Raw genomic sequence first — 23429 nt, 5'->3', positions numbered from 1 at the left:
GGTAATAGAAGAATCCCACAGCGATTGGTCCAGCCCAGTTGTTCTAGTGCCTAAGAGCAACGGGTCTGTGCGATTCTGTGTGGATTATAGAAAAGTCAACGCGGTGTCTAAATTTGATGCGTATCAATGCCTCACGTTGATGAGTTGCTCGATCGGTTGGGCACTGCTCGTTTTTATTCGACGTTGGATTTGATGAAGGGTTATTGCCAGATCCCCTTGACACCAATTCCCGTGAGAAAACCGCCTTCTCCACACCGTTTGGATTACACCAATTTGTGACACTTCCGTTCGGTTTGTTTGGGGCCCCGGCTACGTTTCAGCGTCTCATGGACCGAATCCTCAGACCGCATTCAGCTTACACCGCTGCCTATTTAGATGACATCATCATTTACAGCAATGATTGGCAGCGGCACATGCAACATCTGAGGGCAGTTCTGAGATCGCTGCGCCGAGCGGGACTCACAGCGAATCCGAAGAAGTGCGCGATTGGACAGGTGGAGGTACGGTATCTGGGGTTCCACTTGGGCCACGGGCAGGTGCGTCCCCAAATTGACAAGACAGCGGCGATTGCGACCTGCCCGAGACCCAAGACCAAAAAGGGGGTGAGACAGTTCCTGGGGCTGGCTGGCTATTATAGAAGGTTCATACCTAATTATTCGGACGTCACCAGCCCACTGACTGATCTCACTAAAAAGGGAGCTCCAGACCAGGTCCAATGGACGGAGCAGTGTCAGCAGGCGTTCACGCAAGTTAAAGCTGCACTTTGCGGGGGGCCGCTTTTACATTCACCTGACTTCTCTCTCCCTTTTGTTTTACAGACAGATGCTTCAGACAGGGGGCTGGGGGCCGTGCTCTCACAGGTGGTGGAGGGGGAGGAGCGCCCGGTGCTGTACATTAGCCGTAAGCTCTCGTTGAGGGAAACTAAGTACAGCACCATGGAATAGGAGTGTCTTGCCATCAAGTGGGCGGTCCTCACTCTCCGATACTACCTGTTGGGGCGGGCCTTCACCCTCTGTTCCGATCACGCCCCACTCCAGTGGCTCCACCGCATGAAAGATACCAATGCCCGGATCACCCGTTGGTATCTGGCTCTTCAGCCGTTTAAGTTCAAGGTGGTCCACAGACCGGGAGCGCAGATGGCTGTCGCCGATTTCCTTTCCAGGAATGTGGGGGGACTGGTAGGCAGGCCGGATGCCGCCCGGGCCTGAGTCGGGCGGTGGGGATATGTGGCAGCGGGGGCGTGGTCAAGCATCTCTCCGGAGAGAGAGAAAGCAGTAAGGGTGCTTACACCTGAGTTAAATTATGTCTAACACCTGTCTCTAATTTCAGTGAGCACGGGGAGAGCGGCATAAATAGAGCCACACAGCAGTTAGAGGAGAGGCAGAGCCTGAGCACGGACTGTGAAGTCAAAAGTTATTATTATTACAAAGTTGAGAGTGTATTTTGTAAGCTAGTTTGTGGATGTTTTTAAGACTGTGTTATCCAACAACGTAAAGCCCTGAGAGTGTGTATGTGCTGCAGTGAGGAAAATAAAAACGCCTACCTGAACCAGGAAATCTGCTTCTCGCCTCCTCCTTCCACTGAGAAGTGCTACACAAACATATAAGATACAACAAAATAGAGAAACTGTCCTTAGAAAAGCCTGAGTTCCTGAAATTAGCTACTGTATTAGCTACTTTCTAATATATTGAATTTTTCATGCTTTAGTTATTAATTTACAGAAACAAAGCATTCATAGCACAAGTTATACATTCTGATGCACATAACTTAGTTCACGTTCACCTGTTCACGCGCTTTATTGTCTGTGCAGAAAACACATGATTCTCTAGATGTTTCTTCTTGTTGTGAACTGTATCTTGCAGTATTATTTTTGTTCTCGTCATATCTTCGTCAACAGTATGTTTTCATCAAATCGTCAATTATCGCCATGATGCATCTTTTTTGGTCTCGTCTTCATTATTGTATCCTTTGTCAATGTACATTTTTGCCAGTAGTTTCATTGTCAAGATTAACACTGGTAGTAATAAACAGGAATATTTACCTAAATATATTGTTACTAAAACCTTTTGCTAAATGTAAAATGACATGCAAGATGTCAGTGAATATTTTCGTTGAGCCAGAGTCGATTCATTAAAACAGACAGTTTAAAGTGATTCACGATGACATATCAAATTGACCAAATCTAACACTGTTTTTCCTACTGAAGTTTAAATCAGAGAAGCTTTTAAAGCATCTTTGTCTAGTTTAAAATTGCAGCCTTTAAGAAATGTAATGGCCAAATAAAAAGCAAATTTAAAATCATTGTGACATTAATTGTTGATTAATTTTAAATATCAGCCGAAAATTGTGAATTTTCAATATATTATTTTGCCCAGCCCTACTGGAGAGTCAAAAAAGAGAGGAAGCTGACCTTATATTGCCCCTCCATCAAACTCTCTGTAACATGCATAGCTGTTGTCAGCATTCATTGAGTTTGCTGGGTCTAAACTAGATCCAGTCTAACTATGTCCAGGCTTATAAGGCACTGCAAATATGGCCTAGGGGCCTTTGCAGCTGTCTGACTTCCCAGTCACCCCACATTCTGGAAAGCATCTCAGCCAAGGGTCATAACTCACCATGGTCTTTACCAGGTATTGGGACTACACGGACAGTATGGCGGAACAAGGACACTTCATCCACTGGGGAAAGAACATCCTGTTGCTGGCCACACCACCTGGACACTAATCGTGGAATTGAATTGTGTGTGCACATGTGCTTCTTTGGCACAGATTTACTGCTTTAGGATTGCAGTTGTTAGAAGCATTTTGAAACATCATGAAAACAAATGTGATGAACTAAACCTCAACTGTTTTTGTTTTTTTTCCCTCACTCTTAATCAGTGTTTCCTCCTTTAAATTTTTAGGAATGTTTTGGGTTCAATACAACTTTAGCTCTATTGATAGCATCTGTGACATGCTGTTGATTACCAATAAAATAAATTTGACTCTTGCCTCAGTTTAAAACAAGCAAAAACTGTGTACTAGAATGCACTTACAAAGGGAGCCTTACAAAAACACACTAACAAGGGCCGTTAATCAATTAAAACATTTAATCAAACTAATTACATAATATGCTTACTATTTAATCACTTTATTCAGAAATGAATCACTTACTTATCAACATTTGATGAGAAAAGTGTAATACTTTACATTTCTATGGCAGACTAAAGGCAAAAAGATACTCTATGCAAATACGTGACATACTTAACATGCTTTCTTGCATTACCGTGGCGGGAACAAACCTCAGTACTCAATGGGGAAATAGTTACCTTTAAACGTCTGTGCCATTAAACTGGATGTGTTATTATTCTGGTAAGTTGCTCTAAATATATTTGCTTTACCTTTCTCTCTCAGCAATATTCTCTGTAAACTGTTGCTCCGTCATGACAGTAGTTGGCTTGAAAAAGAAAACCCACTAAAAGGAATAGTTCACCCAAAATGAAAATTCTCTAACCATTTACTTGATCTCATGTCATCCCAGAAGTGCACTATTGCCTTTCATCTGATGAACACAAGTGAAGATTTTTAGAAGAATATTTCATCTCTGTAGGTCCAAACAATACAAGTAAATGGGTGCCAAAAATGTGAAATTTTTTTTGACAAAACATTGTATACTGTTTTAAAACTGACATTGATCATCTGTCAAAAGTTAAACTATTTGAAACTTTTTTAATACTGTGAAACACAGTGTTAATGATACAAGATGCTCAAGAAAATGGCAAGATATGGCGCAACAGCCAAAAGCATCCATCTGGTGCATATGTACATAAACCAACAATTATAAAATAGGGCATACTGAACACAAGTGCATGTCCATGAGAATTATATCATTAATGCATAATCAGATGCCTTAAAGAGTAGTCCCCTCACTAAAAGGATGATTAAGACAACTTTACAGTTCAGATAACATAAATAAATTTTTTGTGCTGAAGAATTAATAAAAGTACTTAAAAAAAAAAAATGAACTGAACATTTATGCTTTTAACCCCTCTGAAATGCCTTGGACCAAACACATTTTATGTTTGATTTTAGAAATTGGGGCACAAATCAAAATTTATGTCACAATAAAGCTTGTTATAAACCCAGAACATTCCTTTAAAGACAAATCACCTGTGTCCAGGGGGACGTTTTAATAAGTCAAGTGAAATCAGACCTGATGGTGAATATAGCTGTTTCTTCTTGCATTGGGAAGGACATACAAATATTGTTTGTCTAATCATTTTAACGAAGAGAGAGTGAACCTCTTTTTGTTCTCATTTAAGCAAAGCAAGTTTATAAATGTACATAAAGTGTTTACGCGTGCGTGACAGTGCCAGGCTAGTTTGAAAAATCGATCCGCATTTGCTCTTTTTCCATGGGGTTGATCAGTGCGTCATGTATATTGTGTCATGTCACATATTTACATTTTCAGTGGTAATTATAATACGATTAATATTGTAATTAGTGCTTGTTTGTGTTTGTGCGTGAATGCATACACATAATATGTATTTTTCCAGGTGGAGTAGCAGCGCTCGTAACGACTCCGCTGGATGTGGCAAAAACTTGGATAATGTTGGCTAAGGTGAGACTTTGAGACTGTTGTTTAAATCTGCTGTCTTCTGATGCCTCCCAGATGTAAGGTGAACAAACAAAGGGCCCTAATGTAGACAAAACAAACTGATGAGAGAGAGAGAGAGAAAAGAAAGATAAACTCTTTGTAGACACACAGCTTGATCCAACTGCAAGGTCAGGCAGGGACGGTACTGACTCACAAATGCACTCCCTCTCTCTGTCCGCTGGCCAGTTGAGACTCAAAACAGACAGTCCTGTGGATGTGCATGTTAGATGACAGAAGGCATTTGTATATTCAAGAGTAATTTCCACATGTCTATGGACTGGAATGGAACTGTGCTTCAGAGCTCCAGGCTACAGACTTGGTATCTCTTGTAGAAATAGACATGGAACGAACTGTAGAGCAATTCTTAGCATTTGAATCCTTAATACGGGAAAGCATGATTAAAACAAGAAATGGCCCGAGAATGGCCTTCATAATGCATTTTAAAAGCAAAGGCCTGAGTTTGTTTGGAGCACAGATTCTTAACCGCTAAGAGACCCCTGAACCAGACATCTAATTTCTAGATATGCAGCACATTTTTGAAGGAAATTCAAGCACACCAACAAGCTGTGATGTTTTGTATGGTGTAAAGTAGGGGGAAAGACACATTTTAAAAAGACACACAAAGACTTTGTTTATTATTTTTTATTGCTGACATAACTTAAAAATAAAATAAAGTTTTGGCTGAGCAGATAATAGTAGCTACCTCACAGACAACAAAAATTATGTACAACCATTTGAATAATAACGGTATTTTGAGAATTGGGTACTACAATACTACCGTTTACATCCAGACTAATCTCTCAGTGAAATTGGAAACAGTAAGTTGACTTTTCTTTTGCTAAATTCGGTCTTTGCTTACAAAATTTGAAACACTACCCCCTGTGGCCAAAATAGTAAGTACTGTTGGGCGTATGGACACATGTGAGCTCCATTTTCTGGGTGAAATGTCCACGGAGGGGTGCCAAAAGCAAGTCGTGAAGCAAGTTGTTTTCAGATGTACAGGATATAATGCAGTTCAGAGAAATGCACATTTTATTAACTTTACCTCCCAACCCAAACCCCAAACCTAATCATCAGTGGAGTGAAAATTTTATGTAAGAGGGAAAGCAACCACCGAATTGTGCTTGTCACTATGCGAACAAGATTACTTTCTGGTTTCAACGTGGGATCCGAACCCTGGTCTCCTAAGCTGCTGATGCAATGTGCTTCCGGTCGCGGCATAATTTGGCCAATCCTAGGGTACCAGAACACTCTGAAAAAACATGCAGACTTCCCGTGTGATCATGTTGTTACATCGATTCGCAAAGCTTCCTTCCAAGTCCACCTACACCATTTATGAAAACTAAGCTGCAAAAACAAAACCATGAACATTAAAATATGACATCCCACATATACATATAATACAGTATTTATCAATTTGGTTAGCTCTGATGAGTGGCAGCGTAATCTACGCCAGTATGCCGAGGTTAGCAGATCGTAACAGAGCTTATTAGCTTGTTTAATTCTAATAGTCAGAGAGAGAGGTTGTAAAATTATCATGTAAAAAATGCAACTGGTTTTAATGTAAGAAACCTTGACTACCATGAAAAGTGCATTTCAGTGTAAAAAAGATAAAGTGCTTGCCCCTTTAAAAAGTATGGTACTTTTATAGTGAGTAACAAAGTAAGTGAGTAACAAAATGTATGTGTTTGGTAAGGGATCTCTTTTGGCACCTGTCTCCTCAGAAGTGTGATGTGTTTTGGCAATGGAGGTCTCATGCTTTAGGTCATCACTTCAGGTTTGCTCAAAAAAAAAATTCATTTAACCAATCAAAGAAATAGAGACCTCGTGTTAAGACAGGTCTGCTGTAGTGTGTGTATATTTTGGCAAATAGGCACTCCAGGCTGTTTTCCAAGCACTGTGGAGAACTGCAATGAATGTGTAATAGGCTGCTCAATGTACAGGCAATTGATCAGTTCTAAAACTCGAAAACTCGATTACCCCAGTCTAAATATAAAGCAATCAAAATGTCTTGCCCTGTCTGTGCGGAAATTATGAAACAAAAAAATGTAAGAGACCTTGAAGAGCTTGTTCCATTCAGTGAGGGTGAAAGAATTGACACAATTTAGAAATTAATTTATTATTAGACCATTACAGACAAATTTTGTTTATAAAGTAAGAATGTGACAGCCCATAACTTGCTATTGCTATTGCTATTGTCTGTGACAGGTGGTATTTAAGACTTTCTCTGGAACATTCTCATTCTAAAGAGTATTTTATTGGACAAACATTTGTTAATGTCCAAGTTCAGAAGATGAGTCATGAATAGTTTTGGTCCATATTGTCAGAAGAAAAGGTAAATTTTAAATGTGGATATCTGCTGATTTTTTTTTTTTTTTTTTTTTTTTTTTTTTGCTTCAAGTTTTAGGAGTACACTATCCTAAATTTCATATACAGTAGGCTACTATGCAAAAGTCTAAGGCACATTAGATGTTTCACAAAAACATTTGTCTTAAGATGGTTATTTTATAACTTCTGATTTAGTGTGTTAATAGGAAATATACATTTTTAGATTTCAGAACATTCCTTTTGCAAATAGAATAGAATGGAAATAGAATAAGGTGTCCTGCAACAGATGGTATGGCCCCCACAGAGCCCAGATCTCAACATCATTGAGTCAGTCTGGGATTACCTAAAGAGAAAGAAGCAATTGAGAAAGAATGCTTCGAAAAACCTCTCTGCTAACAACCTTGAAAAAGTGCACCTAGGAAAATTGGTGCTGTTTTAAATGGGTCATGGGTCGTTTTTTTTTATATTTTTATTATCTTGCCTGAGGGCCACTTATAATTTTAGTAACATTTTTTTGCACCAAAAAAGTCATAATTTAATAATATATGATCATTTTCCACCCTGTCTCTGGCCCTCTGTCTCAAACGCTCGGTTTTAAGCTATCTGGCCCTTTAAGACTTTAATTGTAAATAGTCACTGTTCTGATTGGCTAACTTTGTGCAGCCCCTCAAATACAGCTATATTTGAAAGTCAATCGGAAGAAAATGAACAAGCTTCACAATATAATTTATAAAACTACATTTCAGGGTTAACACATAACTTACACCAAACACACTTCATCTTAATTTGTCAAACTGTTCACCCATGCACAGCAACTATCAAACAGTCATGACATTTGAAACATTCATGAATGAAACTGGTTACTCACAGTTTTCTGGTCCAATAGTGTTTTAACTTCCGCATCTTTCAATAACAGTTTCTTTGCAAAGCTTTAATCATATTGTGACTGGTTCACAAGCAATCCATGCTGATATGAGCCCCAAAACACATACATTCCACGCTGAAATGCTCTGAAAACATTTACATTTACATTTATTCATTTGGCAGACGCTTTTATCCAAAGCGACTTACAAAAGAGGAAAACATAAGCGAATCATCTTAAGGAGACAGTGGTATGAAAAGTGCCGTATTACAAAGTTTCACTAGCATCAGAATAGTATTCAAAACAGAATAAAGTGCAACAGGATTTTTTTTATTTTTTATTTTTTTAATGACTGGTTAAGTTCTCATGGAAAAGATGTGTTTTTAGTCGTTTTTTGAAGACAGAGAGTGAGTCAGCTTCACGGATGGAGTTGGGAAGGTCATTCCACCAACATGGTATGATGAAGCTGAAAGTTCAGGAAAGTGTTTTGGTACCACTTCGTGTTGGTACAACAAGGCGACGTTCCTTAGCCGACCGCAGGCTTCTAGTGGGCGCGTAGCTCTGCATAAATTATTTTAGGTATGCTGGAGCAGACCCAGTGACTGTTCTGTATGCCAGCGTCAGAGCCTTGAATTTAATACGTGCATCAACTGGCAGCCAGTGGAGAGAGACAAAGAGTGGTGTAACATGCGCTCACTTTGGTTCATTAAAGACCAGACATGCTGCTGCATTCTGGATCATTTGCAGGGGTCTAATTGCACATGCAGGGAGGCCTGCAATGAGAGTGTTACAGTAGTCCAGTCTAGTTATGACAAGTGACTGGACAAGCAGTTGTGTGGCATGTTCAGAGAGGAAGGGTCTTATCTTCCTGATATTGTAGAGTGTAAATCTACATGATCTTGCGGTCTTTGAGATGTGATCTGTGAAATTTAGTCTGTTGTCGATGGTTACCCTTAGATTTCTGACCGATTTGGAAGGCGTTACTGTAGTTGCACCCAGCTGCACGGTGATGTTGTGTTCAACAGCAGGGTTGGCTGGAAAGACAAGGAGTTCAGTCTTGGCTGGGTTGAGTTGCAGGTGGTGCTCCATCATCCAGGCCAAGATGTCTGCCAGGAAGGCGGAAATTCGAGCAGTCACTGTGGTGTCGTTGGGCTGGAAAGACAAGTAGAACAAAACACAAACGTAATACAATTTTGGGTGCTTCAACCGGTTTCAATAGGCCAAAGCGGAGACGCTGTTCTTCACATCTCACATCTTCCTTGTTTTTTTACACACAGAACGGCATGTGTTTCTCCCAGTCAGTGGCAGCAGCAGAATGAGACGCGTTGTTAAATTCTGCGCTTGTACCGCTCTTAAAATGCGACTCACATCGCCGGAAACGCATCAAAATTATCAAAGACATCCATCTAGTGCGTGTTTACAAAAGACCAACAATTAACAATAGCACAGATGGGTGCAAAAATGTTCCAGGACACCTTCAAAACAGCAAAACAGCAAGGCAGCAAACAGCACAACAGCACAACAGCAAGGCAGCAAACAGCAAGATTAAACAGAATGGAGGGTCTTCTTTTTAGAGTTTTAACTTGACATTTTGTCTTTTAAAAGCATTGCAAGATGCATGATAATGGTTAAAGCCGTTCATCTAGTGCATTTTTATATAGAAAAACATTTAAATCCAGATAAGCACATGAAGGTGTCCTGTGTAAGTCCACTTTGGTGTAGATAAATCTCCCATGACAGGCCCATGTCTCTCCTCTTCACATTTGTGAGTATGACTGAGCACCAGTGGGCAGGGCCAAGGGTGCAATGACGAAAAATATGTGTTGATGTCTTGCTGAAGAGGCAGTCATATGCAGATGTTCCAAACAAACCATTTCTAAAGCTTGGTTTAAATAAATGCTCTTTTTCTATTAAAAGGAGAGTTCACCCAAAAATGAAAATTCTCTCATTATTAACTCACCTTCATGATATCCCAGGTGTGCATGACTTTCTTCACCAGAACACTTTTGAAGAAAAATAGAAAAATACCTTAACTCAGTAGGTCCTTAAAATGCAAGTGGATGGTGATTTCTCTTTTGAAGCTCCAAAAATCTCAGACAGTCAGCGTAAACATCATCCATACTGCACCAGCTGTTAAATGAATGTCTTCTGAAGTGACACGATTGCTTTTGGTGAGAAAGATAAATATTTAAGTAGTTTTTTAACTTTAAATCATGCTTCTGGTCAGGAGAAAAATGCACATGATGTAATCGCATTGGCATTTGAAACACGTGTGAACTGAAGCACATGAGTCACAACCAGAAAAGCAGCGCTGTTTACAAGTGAGAAGGAGGAATGCTGTACAGTAGCATGGTTGATTTTGGTTTAGATCTGTATTTATCTGTTTCTTTACTCACAATGGTGCGTTTGTGTGCTTATCGTGGTTGTCTCAACCAAGTGGAGAACATGAGATTACGTCGGTATCATGGCAATGCAAATACATCACACGAGAGACCGCTTGGACTCCACTCTCTTGTGAAGCTTACCCTCACGTTGGATTACAGTTAAATGTATTTTTTGCACCAAAAGTGATCGTATCGATTTAGAAGACATTAATTTAACTGTTGGAGTCATATTGATGATGTTTATGCTGACTGTCTGTGATTTTTGGAGCTTAAAAAGAGAAGTCTATATTCACTTGCATTTTAAAGACCTACTGATGCAAGATATTTTTCTGTTTTTCTTCAAATGTGTTCTGCTGAAGAAAGAAAGTCATACACACCTGGGATATCATGAGGGTGAGTAAATAATGAGAGAATTTTCATTTTTGGGTGAACTATCCCTTTAAGGAGGGAGTTTTAAGTTCTGAAACTTACAGTATGTTTTTATATTACAATGAAATCTTAAATGTCAAAAGATCAAGGAAAATTTGATTCCTCATGTCATGACCCCTTTAAAGGCATTCCTGTGTGGTTTACTTCTAGGCTGTTGTTTTGTTAACTATCTTTCACAAATCCCTGAAATAGATAGCTGTTTTGAAAATTATTCTGTGGAACAGGTGGAGATGGTAGAGTTACCCAGGGATATATCAGAATCACGAGGAAGACAAAACACACTGTGTGTGTACATGTTTGACAGGAAGCGTAAGACAGATCATCCACCATGACTGTATTTTGTCTCTCTTTATCAGGCTGGGACGAGCACAGCCAGTGGAAACATCCCTCTGGTTTTATATGAGGTGTGGAAGATTCAATGAATATTTGGGTGAGTGTGAATTATGATGTATTAGGCCTGAGATTACTGAAGTAAAACAATGCATTTCTCCTTCATTTATTCCATTTAAAAGTTTTTTTTTTGTTTTTTTTTTGTCCTATCCAATGAGTGACCATTTGTAAATATGTCTCCTTAATTACCACAGCTTTTCTTGCCCCATAGCTTGGCTCAAACATTTTATAGTGTTTTTTAAACACTATTGTGTCTAAATATAAGATTTTTGAGATGCATTTCTTGTTTGTAGAACAGTTGAATCTCTTAAAGGAACAGTTCACCAAAAAATGATAATTCTCTCATCATTTACTCACCCTCATGCTGTCTCAAACTCATATTACTTTTTCTGTGAAACACAAACAAAGATTTTTGAAAGATGTCTCAGCTGTTTTTGTCTAAACAGTACAAGTCAGTGAGGTCCAAAACTTTCAAGCTCAGAAAAGGACATAAAGGCAGATTAAAAGAAATCCAGATGACTCAAGTGGTTTAATCCATGTTTACTGAAGTGGTACAATTACCTTGGGTGAGAAAAAAACAAAAATACTGTCCTTATTAAACAAAAAGCTTCACAAGAGTTTGAGATAGCATGAGGGTGAATGAGAAAATTCTCATTTTTCGGTGAACTATTCCTTTAACGTACAGGCTCCATTTAAACTTTGCTATTTAGTTTTGTTTTACTTTCAAAATTTAAAATCAAAGTTTGAAAAATTTGAAAATCTCTCATTCAAATCTAACCGACTAATATTTGCATAAAGAAGTGCAATTGGTCTTCTTTCTTGCATTTATTTGCATACTACATTGCGATTGGTCTTGCCTTGCATCTGTTCAACCGTAGAGACCTTACAGTGCAATAATAGTGTCATTATATAATGATTCTCATGCGCAGCGAAAGAAAACAAGTGGCATGCTGAGTGTCATGACAACAGAATGCTCTGATGCAGCATTTTTATTTACACAGAATTAAAGCCTAAAACCTAAGATTTTGTCAAAATTTAACACTATTCTTTGGTTGCAACTTGCATTAAAAGTGCTTTCATTTTTCAGGAAATGCACATTTAGTTCTGTTTTCTGTTTTCTCTTCACTTCATGTTTCGCAGTACACTCTGCAACCTCAAATGCAAGAAATTCCTAAAATCTCTGCCTTGATTGCAATATATGGAACTCTATGAAAACACAGAGCTGTAAAAGGGGGCTCGGCCATGCTTGCATAAGGGGCAACAATTCTGGTAGTTTCACCGCTGCATGCCTTCTACAAATTGCCTGGCTCTAAAGCTGTAATTACTGTAATGGTTCCAAGTGCAGACTATTGAAGCCAGAAAGTGCTTCCATGTGTGTCAGAGCTCTGCGCAGCAACCAAAACAACAGCAATCAAGGCAGCATTGCGTCTGTGAGCTAATCCTACTCCATGCATTGAAGTGCTACTAAACCACTACCATGTCCACCACAAACAAGTAGGCTTGGTAGGTAGTTTGCTGCCTAAAGTAATGCTAGCAGTGTTTACAATAAGCAAGATTGGCAGAACAGAATGTAGGAAAGGATCATGATTTCATAATGTGCCACGTAATCTTAGAATTCCAGTTGCACTGAAATCAGTTAGAGCTTTGGTAGATTAAAATAGATTAAAAATTAATACTTCCTTTGGTGTTTTGCAGTGGTGTACGACCTACTTCTGTTCAAGTCCAAGTCTCTGATCTAAAATCTTGTGAACATCTGGGAAGTGTGCAGTATTTATAGAGCCATTAATAGCAATGTTATTAGACCCAGCCGCTGACAAACTTGCTGGCTATCATGATTGGTCATGGTGATGATGTCACAATGAGTCAGTGAGCTCTGTAGCTCTCACTGTGACAACTGTAGCAGGTGGGGCTGGTTTGTGGTTTGCTTGCAAGATAGTAGATAATGAAATGCTTAACAATGAAATTAGCAAGTACTTTATTAATGGTGCTTGCAATTGCTCATACTTGGGGTTAGGGGTTTGTTCAAATAAGTTCTAAACGGACATGAATGATACCTTAACCTCCTGAGAAATTTTCCATTTCCCTTTTTGAATTGTAACTAGTAGCACATAATAAACAAGCAAAAAAATAATAAAATAAAATACAAAAAAATACAAAAAAGAATTAACTTAACATTCTAACTTATGGTTGGATTTTAGAAGTGAATGCACTTTCTGCATAGAAAGCTATAGGATGCATCCTTGGTCCCTATTTAGTGAATAACTTAACTTCCAGTGTGCTGTGTGTCAGCACTAGTCTCAGAACAGTTCGAAATGCACCTTATTTTCATCCTAACTCCATATAAAGCCCCTGAAAGCAACATTTTTCAGCTTTTGCATGAATACATTTATTCTCAATGTGAAAATGCATAGTAAATATATAGGAATGCATTTACTAATGTTAATGAATAGAACCATATTGTACGGTGATAACAAAATACAATTAACAATTTATATTCAAATGAAGTGAAATGACCCACATATGTGTTATAGTTGAAAATTATTCAAAATAAGTAACATGTTTTTTCAACTTCTGAGGGAATGCGGTCCTAATTTCAACATATGTGGACTTCATGTTTATCAGCGCACTGAAGCGCGAAAAATGAATACATTTTTTAAAGCGGCATATCAAATTAAACTAGAGATGCTACTCTTTACAACCAAATTTTCTTTTTTGAAAGTTTCTTACCAGAGGCACTTTTGTTGGTGCTGCGCCTGTCTTCACGGAAATCACGTGATTTGGTGCGCCAGAAGTTTAACCCTTAAATGAGAGTGTAGAATCTTTTGAACAATATCCAGCCAGTTTTATTTCTTTTAAATGATACAATGCATATAGCGAAGCCAAAATACAACGTCCACAGATGTGAATGCGGGGTCGCACGAGGTTAAAGGAATATTTTGGGTTCAATACAAGTTAAGTTAAATCGACAGCATTTGTGGCATAATGTTGATTACCACAAAAATTATTTTCAACTTGTCCCTCCTTTTCTTTAAAAAAAGCAAAAATCAAGCAATGGAAGTGAATGTGGCCAGTATTTGGAGGGTTTAAAGGCAAAAATTTGAAACTCATAATTTTATAAAAGCACTTAGATTGATTCTTCTGTTAATTTTGTATTATTATTTGAGCTGTAAATTAGCTTCAAATGTAAGTTTTACAGTCATTTTAGGGTTTTAGGGTTTGTTGACATTACATTGTCATGGAAGTTGTAAAATTGGCTATACATTTACACAGAAAAGTTTAGTAAGTGATTTTATCACACTAAATTCATGTTAACATTGATATTGTTTTTGTCTTGTGGCTATACTTTTGAAAAAGTGAGTATTTTAACATTAAAAATTGGCCCCCATTCACTTCTATTGTAAGTGCCTCACTATAACCCACATTTTAGCTTTTATAAAGAAAAGGAGGGACAAGTCAGAATACATTTTTCTGGTAATCAGTATTATGCCACAAATGCAGTTGATTGAGCTTAACTTGAATTGAACGTGGAATATTCCTTTAAATTCATTAACACGGCTTGTTAAGGCAAAGGGTGCTGTTACTTTTCTTAGCAATTTTACTTTTTGGGAGTATTTTCACAAAAGAAAAATTAAATACCATAAACGATAAAACAGGCTAAAAATCCCATAGACTTAGAATGAGAGACCCAAGTTATATCTAGGTACCAGAGCATCATAAGTTGTCTTTACACAGCTGAGTTAAGGCTGCTTTGTGCCTGCTCAGAATTCTGTGTAAAGACTAAATTATGCCAGCACTGACTCCCTTTAGCCCTTAGTATCAAAGGCATTTTTGATGCTGCTTTTGTTCTTTGTAAATGAAATGCAGTATTAGAGAAGTCTAGAACTTTGTTGTTGTCATGACATTTAAAATCTTCATATACTGTATATATACAGTGTGTGTGTGTGTGTGTGTGTGTGTGTGTGGGTGTGGGTGTGTGTGTGTGTGTGTAATATAAATCTGCATATATTTCATAATTTAGTTTCATATTTAAAAGTATAATTTAATTTCATATTTCATTGTTCATATTAATAATTTTATATTTAAAACATGAATCACATAACATTATTTATGGTATTGTAATTGCAGCGTAACTGCATTTATACCAGCTCTGAGCAGCAATAATCAGTCTGTATAAATACATTTAAATGCCACTTCAGATGCAGCTTATGTGCCACCTTTGCAGTGTTAAGATGGCTATAGAGAGTTTGGGTTGGGCTCTTTTTGACTCGGGCCTATAAGCAACCACTTAGAACACCCAAGCATCCATATTGCAACATACGAAAAAACACACTGAACACCTAAGCAACCACATAGCAGCACAATGACAACCATCCACAACACCCTAACAAAGTGTAGTCGACTTTTGCAAAGTAATATTCTTGTTTTCTGACTACTTATGTATATTATACAACATATACCAAGGTATTGTATCAACCTTTTGAACTGAAATATTAACAATCTGAAAATCCTGTGCATCAGTAAATTCAGGATAATTTCACAAAGTTGTATTGGAAATGAAATCTATGATGCATATTTGTGGTTTCCATTGCAGATGAAAAGGTCAGATCTGACACAAACCAAGCATACAAGGTTTCACATTTCCCTTCTAGTCTGAAATACCAGCCTCACGCTGCACAGGCAAACTGACAGAATGCATCCTTGCTAATTCGTTCCAGGATGAGTGTGTTTGCTCATAGATCCACACTCACATGCTCACTCGACATAGCAACTCTCGGTAAACACATGATTCCAGGGGAAGCATGCTGAAATGACGAGTTCTGCGAATCACTGGAATAGTCATAAGATCCCTGACATGCTTTGCACCTTGTACAGCTTTGCAGTTGACAAAACTGATGTATTAGTGGTTACACCACTTGTGACCTTATTTCTAATTTTAGAACCACCCAGCCACCCCACTTTCTGACCACCATTATCCCCCACAGGTGTTACACACTACAGAGGCTTGATCAGGCTGATCCCAGATCAGTTGGTTTAGGGGTCTCCAAACATTTTTTTAAACTTGAACCCTTATGATCTAAAATATAAGTACCCCCTGAGATACCAAGTAAGGTTGAGGTTTTCCAAATAAATATTATGAATTTCACAACATCTTGGCATGTTATTTTTCTTATTCTTATTAGATTGTAATGCATAATTTTTTTATATTTATTTACTTTATATATTTAAAATAATAATAATAATAATAATAATAATAATAATAATAATAATAATAATTATATATATATATATATATATATATATATATATATATATATATATATATATATATATATAATTTCAAGCATTGTCTCTCAATGTTCCTGGAAGACTCCAGCACTGCACATTTGGGATGTCTCTCTTATCTAACACACCTAATTCTACTGATTAGCTCATTAGTAGAGACTCCAAGCCCGAAATGAATCTCTCAGACAAGGCTCCAAAATGTCTAGTGCCTTCCATGGATCTAATGGAAGGTTGAGAATAAGAGAAAGAAGGAAGAATGAGGGTTATTGAGCAAGAAAGTACAGAAAGAGTGAAAGAGGACTAAATAGAAAGCTGTTTTATTGGAGCAGGGGTGGGGGTGGGGTGGATCTGTAAGCTTCAGGGACATGTGTGGATGTCATCTGGCCATCAGTCATGCGGAGAGGCCCCCAGAGGCCAGTGCTTATAACAAAAACAGCTGCGTGGAAAAGAGCCTTAGGAGAATACAGCACTTTCATGGCCTGTCGCATCCTCTAACCTCTCCAACATCAACAACCCCTACACTGCACATTTCTCCTCAAATGTACCATAATCTGTCAAATAACACAATGTCAGCTGAGAAATAGTGAATACATGTTTAATGGGGCATGCTTAATGTTTTATTTTATGTTGCTCTGTAAATTTCATCTACCAAAATCAAATCCAAACTGATTTTGCAAGTATGAGCATCTAGTTGAAAAAAATGTTCTTTTACATATGCATATACTGTAATTAAGCAATATGATCAATATGAATATGATTGCTCTGAATATCAGCATAGCCATGGGCAGCATTTTATCTGTGGGTACACACAGAAATCTGTTCAAAAGTATACCCTTATATCTAAGGGGTCCTGGGGCATGGTCCATGTTTTTTTTTTTTAAAACAACCCCAAACCGTTCAATTCTGGTGACTTTGAAAGAAGCAATGTTTTTTTTTTTTTTCATATTATTTTCGCAGGTGTGTAGCATTCATGACACTACTCCATGAGAGAGTGGTCGGAACAAACTAGGAATCGATTCAGACCAATTTGTAAGCCCGTTTGGCCAATTCACGGAATAGGACCGACTCAAAAGAATGATTTATTCGCGAATCGGGCATCGCTAGTTCTTTTAAATAGCCAACAGAAAGACAGGACCCATGTCATTATTGCTGAAATATTCTGAGAGAAACTGTTTCTCAGGTCAGACGGAGCTCTCTAATGTACGCATGGTGCATACAGCTGCAGGCGCCACTGAGCGCAGCTGTGATTTGGCCACCGGTACGAGGCTGCAGGTCACAGCCAAGCTGATAGTACAACAGCATGATTGCGAGTGTGATAGTGCTTTTATACAACAGTTCATTAAACAAGAAGATAAAGGAATAGTTCACCCAAAACTGAAAATTCTCTCATGATTTACTCACCCTCCTGGCATCCCAGAAGTGTACGACTTTCTTTCTTCTGCAGAACACAAATGAAGATTTTTAGAAGAATATCTCAGCTCTGTAGGTCCATACAATGTAAGTGAATGGGTGCCAACATTTTTAAGCTGCAAAATCCACATAAAGTGTTAAATCCATGTGTTCAGACATGATATGATAGGTGTGGGTGAGAAACAGATGAATATTTAAAAAAAATTTTTATCATAAATTCTCCTCCCTGCCCAGTAGGGGGAAATATGCCTGAAGAATGTGAATCACCAAAAACAGAAGAAGGACATAGTGAAAGTCAAGGGAAAAAAACTTAAATATTGTTCTGTTTCTCACCCACACCTATCATATCGCTTCAGAAGATATGGATTTAACCTCCAGAGTCGTCTGGAGTACTTGTATGTTGCCCTTATGTGGATTTTGGAGCATAACATTTTTTGAACCCTTTCATTTGCATTGTTAGGATCTACAGAGCTGAAATATTCTTCTAGAAATCTTCATTTGAGTTCAGCAGATGAAAGGACGTTTCATCTGGGTTGGCATGAGGGTGAGTAAATGATGAGAGAATTTTCATTTTTGGGTGAACTGACCCTTTAATATCTTAGTAACTAGGGTCAACCCTTGTGTCACTGAGCGTGTTTACATGCACACCAATATGCTGATAACTACCAAAAAACAGCTAATTAAAAATATCCAACAACGCAAGAAAATCTTTTTAACATGAGATTCAAAATCATCAGATTTTTCTCTGCTTTTGATGTCAAAACATAAATAGGCATGCACGCAACATGCACAGAACACTTACTCAAGTGTTGCACAAGTTTTTGAATAAGAACTCGGTTTATGATTAAACTGTTTATGACCTTACCCCGATAAAGGAAAGACATTATACATGACCTTACAGATTGTCAGCTCTTTCAGCATTATCGTGTAAGAAGATGTAAATGCATTGATTGAGCATCACACAGACTCGCAGCTTGTCTGGAACATCGCAAACGCAAACAATTTATAATAAACAGTGAAGTGTCCCAGTGCTGTTAAATATCATCTCTCTTAGAACACCACTTGTCCAATCAGATTAGGAGTTAACTTGTGTAATGCAGGACAAAGTGCATCTACTTCCTCTTTGCCAGATACATAAGGCAGATTATTGGTAGAAAAACTGCATACATTGCTAATGCCATGAAAAGGTTATTCTTTCTAACTGTTGGTTTTATCTGTGCCGTTTCATCATGTTTGAAGTCTGTTCGCAGGCAGCATCCCTCGAGTGACATTCATCAGCATGGGAGGCTTTATTTTCCTCGGAGCGTATGAGAAAGTGCAAAGTACATTTTTATGAAAACCATCTCCATGGAACAGGTCTATTTGTGCCACGAGACGCTGCAAACATTTTCTGCCACAAACCAGCTTTGCAGACGAGAGAGAGATTTGTCACACCTGCCTGAGAATAGAACCCTCTGTCCCAGATTGAACCAGTGGTCTTGAGGGCCACAACTAGGACACCTGGTGCCTGGATAAAAAGATCACATAACACGACGGTTTGCATTCCTGGTCATCAGTGCAAAACGTATCGAGTTTAACTGCTTGAATTGCATTTCTTTTGCACCACAGATCATGTTAAATCTCAAATGTTATTTTTGCAATTAATGTATGGAAGTCTTCATGAATCCCTTAACATGCTATTAAAAAGTGTTTTTATAATAATGCGTTTATGTGGTATTTTATTTTGCAACATTGATAGCACTGGTTATTAAATATGTGAAGTGGCCTAGGTATTCAAGGTATTACATTACGAAGAAATCATGATTCATCAAGTTTGCACCTAAAGGAATATTCGGGGTTCAATACAAGCTAAACTCAGTTGACAGCATTTGTGGCATAAGATTATTAAAAAAAAATATTTTGACTTGTCCCTCCTTTTCTTATAAAAACAAAAAGCAAAAGTCTGTTACAGTGAGGCACTTACAATGAAAGTGAATGGGGCCAATGTAAATGTTAAAATACTCAGTTTCAAAAATTTTATTTGGAATTTGGAAGAAATGTTGTCCGAAATTGCCTTACTGAGATCTGAATATTTATCTGATCTTATTAAATCATTTTTATCTGCTAGCTAGCCCACAATACTTCGAATCAGTAACAAGCTAGAGTTGGATCAATATAAGGCCTACTTCATGTTTTGTCTAGACTTTAATCAATACCCAGGCTTAAGCTAGTTGCCCTATCTGTTTCGTTGTTGTGAGGTGAAAACACTCACACAGAGTCAAGCAGAGTGAAGAGAGAGAGACAGATTAGTCCACCGGTGTGAATGTTTTTCAGACCTGTCATGAAGCTCGGGGCACAAGAACAATATTTTGTATTTGACTGGAGCGACAGTGGGCTGTTCCAGCCCTGTGGGTTCTCAGTCAACAACTACCATTTACTGGCATGTGCTTTCTTTCCAAACACAAACTTGAACAATGGAAGGATTGGTGAAGCTCAATGGATCACACTTCTAAATCACTGAGCGACAGTGAATTGTGTGATTCCATTATTTATTTAGCAATAAACAATGATAACAGGGTTGCAAGTACCACGATTGCTGATTTCGCTTAAATTATGCCATCATTTAGGAGGGGTTATCCTGAGTAGGACCAATTGTTAGTTTGAATGTATTGACACTTATAATTCCCTTAATTTAATGAAAAAATATTTGTTTTCTATATAGATATAGTATATTAAATATGTCCAAATTAAATGTAATGTGTATGTCCAAATGAATCATAATTTTGAGTCACAATTTTATGTAATGTTCCTTTATAATGACATTACATGATAATTGAAAAATCTACTTATTGTAACAACCAAAACCAAAATTAGCTTTTTTGGTTCTTACTAAACGTAGATTGTTTTTCTGAACAGAACATCAGATCGTCAAAATTGTGACATTTTAATAGTTTGATACAGTTGAAAAGGACAAGACCAGAGAGGTGGAACAGACCAAAAATCTAATTTTTTTCATGCTATGTTAATTTAATGTTAGATACAGTTTATCTAATAGTTCTCACTCCAAAACAACATGCAATTTGGGCCTCTAACAAAAAAAAAAAAAAAAAAGAAAGTAAAGAGACACCAAATTGTACCTATTCGTACGGAAGATGCCAAAGACATTTTAACCATTGCACTTCTTAAAATAATCACAGACCAGAGGGTATAAAAGAGCAAAATGTGACTTTATTTAACACTTTCCATTTTTGACACTTAAACAGTTTTAGCAATGTAGGTATACAGCTGTGATTAAAGTAAATTTCAATAAATTAATCTGGTTTGAAAGATGGTGACCCACACATCTGTAAAGATATCATATTTTGAGCTAGTGGAGTTCTTCACAGAGCTGGATTACACAGTTAACCAGCTAACCACAAACAGTTAAAGCTACTGCTTTGGCTGACATCAATTCTGATTACTGTTTTCAGATTTAGATGTCAATTTAGTTTAGTAGCCTGGAACCAAGTTTTTAGTAGCCATGTTTTGGGGTTACACTGGCATTCACAGTAATCCAACTTTACAAAACTCTCCTAGTTTAGTAGTAGAGTTTCACTATTTGGCTTTAAAAAACAAACCTTGGCTGTTGACATTAACCTGTTATTTGTTTCAGGCTAACTAAAAAGGACTATATGTAGCATTAGAATTAGCTCCTGAAGTCTGTACCAAATACAATGGAAGGTTATCTGGTGAGGTATTTACTGAAGAAGAGATTCTGCTTATTCCCTTTGAAGACATCATGAAGACATTCTGTGCTGTTGAAGGAAGGCCCCTGAAATCCAGTACACTTGACTGGAAGTGCCCTCCCATCAAACAAGTTTTCTAAAGAGTTGCATTTTCCCTTTCGTGGTTTGACAAAATTCAATTTGCTGTTAGCTTAAAGTCATTGTTAGAACAAATCTCTCTATATCCTTTTGAATGAGATACACACTGATTTGTTATTTCCCTAAATGTGCTACAAAAGATGGTCGACAAATACATTTTAAAAGTTAAAACATACCACAGGTACCGTAGTTGAGTGAAGCAGCTTTTGATAATGTGTACATTTGTTGAAGGAAAAGTCTTGGCTTTGCTGAGAAATTTGGGGTGTACATACTGGAAAATATTTAGACCAGTTCAAATAGTGAGTCTTCTAGGGTTTATATCAAAGTGCTAATATTTTGCCTCCAATATTTTCCTGTCTGTTTGTACTGTAACAGAACTGAAAAATTCAAAGCAAAGCTCTTCCTTCACTGATGAGAAAAAAATGAATTCTGATTTAAAGGAATATTCCAGGTTTAGTACAAGTTAGTGGTGACAAATACAAAAAAAAAAAAAAAAGAAGAAAAAAAATGCATTGACAAGTCACTTGCAATGAAAGTCAGTAGGAAAGCATACAACAGTTGCCCCACAGACTTACACTATCAATGCATTTTCTACACGTACATGATAGCATGCCACAGATATTTAACCTGGAATATTCCTTAAAGGCTGCGAGTTATGATTATTTAATTAATCTAAACTTCAAGTGCATGACAAACATTTCATTTGTGAAAAGGAAAAATGTACGATCTTGTAATAAGGCACTGCTTATTTGAACTGTGAATAGCAGGAGAGATCTGCTAAAAAAAGATAAAGCGAGAAAGTAAAATAAAATATAACCACTCTGATCTGACCATGCAACGAATAGAGTTAAACACTCTTTTGTAAAAGTTATCAAATACATACATTCATATATATTTATATATGAAAACTCTTATTTACAGCTCAAAGCCCAACACTATAGCACTCTGTTATACATTTGCATGCGTTAAATGCAAGTCACATTTCTGAAGTGTGAATCAGGCCTCCCTCAGGAGGATTTATATCTATATACAGCTTTAACGCTCAGATGGGACGCCATCATCCCACTCAAGCTTTGCCCTTCAAACTCCGGACACCCCTATTCTGCATTCAGATAGATGGGGCCAGCTTTGGCTGTGCCCCTCAGTGTGAGGTAGCAGTTCTCAGTGCAAAAAGGATAGTTAAAAGAGGGTTGGTTTGGTGTTATTCACTGGGCCGCCTTAAGGATGTGCTCTCACTCAGGGTGGAATTGAGTGTATACATGTGCCCGTTGGGTAGTAGAGTCTGTGTAAGCTCGGACACAGTGTCACAGTCCCCACCAGGCGGGAGCTTTACTGGCCGATGGTAGTCCTCTTCAAGTGAGGGAGGGGTGCCTGTCCTGTTCACCAACAATCCTGAGAGAGGAAGTGAGAGAGATTAGTGAGGTCATTCCCATCCTGAAACTAAGAATGGGTCACAATACTCAACTAGTTCTCCAAAAACCAACTAATGATTAATGAGGTTGACTAATTTATCTAGAGCCCTCTCTGAAAAGTTGCATCTTTAAATTAATCCCATTTAAAGCCCCAACGCTATATCCATTCACATTAAAACGGACAAATTTGATGGTTGTGTCACACCTCCCGCTTTTTTTTTTGAGTGTTCCACCACAAGCGTTACATTTTAAAGAATGTGTGTCATGTTAAAAATAGTCTAGCTTTAAAAACATGTCTCAAGACCACTGCATTTTGTTCCGGTCCATTGTGCTCCATCTATCTGTTATTGAACTCAAGAATGCATCTTATGTAAACGCCCCCCGAAGTAACACATCCAATTGGGGTCAGGTGAATCCAAAACCAGCCTAGTTATAATTCTTAAGACCAATAAGT

At 37.8% G+C, this 23429-nt stretch overlaps 1 protein-coding gene and 1 pseudogene across 1 annotated transcript in view; one reads left to right on the top strand and one right to left on the bottom strand.

The window, feature by feature from the left end:
- Nucleotides 1–19057, top strand: part of LOC127427777 (S-adenosylmethionine mitochondrial carrier protein-like) — an 82708-nt pseudogene extending 63651 nt beyond the window's left edge.
- A 1851-nt stretch (nucleotides 19058–20908) lies between these two features.
- Nucleotides 20909–23429, bottom strand: part of LOC127428058 (leucine-rich repeats and immunoglobulin-like domains protein 1) — a 66952-nt gene continuing 64431 nt past the window's right edge. Inside the window, exon 18 of the mRNA XM_051676098.1 lies at nucleotides 20909–22955. Coding sequence (XP_051532058.1) covers nucleotides 22765–22955 — 191 coding nt within the window. The 3' untranslated portion in view covers nucleotides 20909–22764. The remainder of the gene's footprint in view (nucleotides 22956–23429) is intronic.

The sequence above is a fragment of the Myxocyprinus asiaticus genome, chromosome 37 (assembly GCF_019703515.2).
Source record: "Myxocyprinus asiaticus isolate MX2 ecotype Aquarium Trade chromosome 37, UBuf_Myxa_2, whole genome shotgun sequence".
Classification (NCBI taxonomy): domain Eukaryota; kingdom Metazoa; phylum Chordata; class Actinopteri; order Cypriniformes; family Catostomidae; genus Myxocyprinus; species Myxocyprinus asiaticus.
The sequence above is the reverse complement of the archived record's forward strand: the minus strand, read 5'-3'. Positions and strand labels throughout refer to the sequence as shown.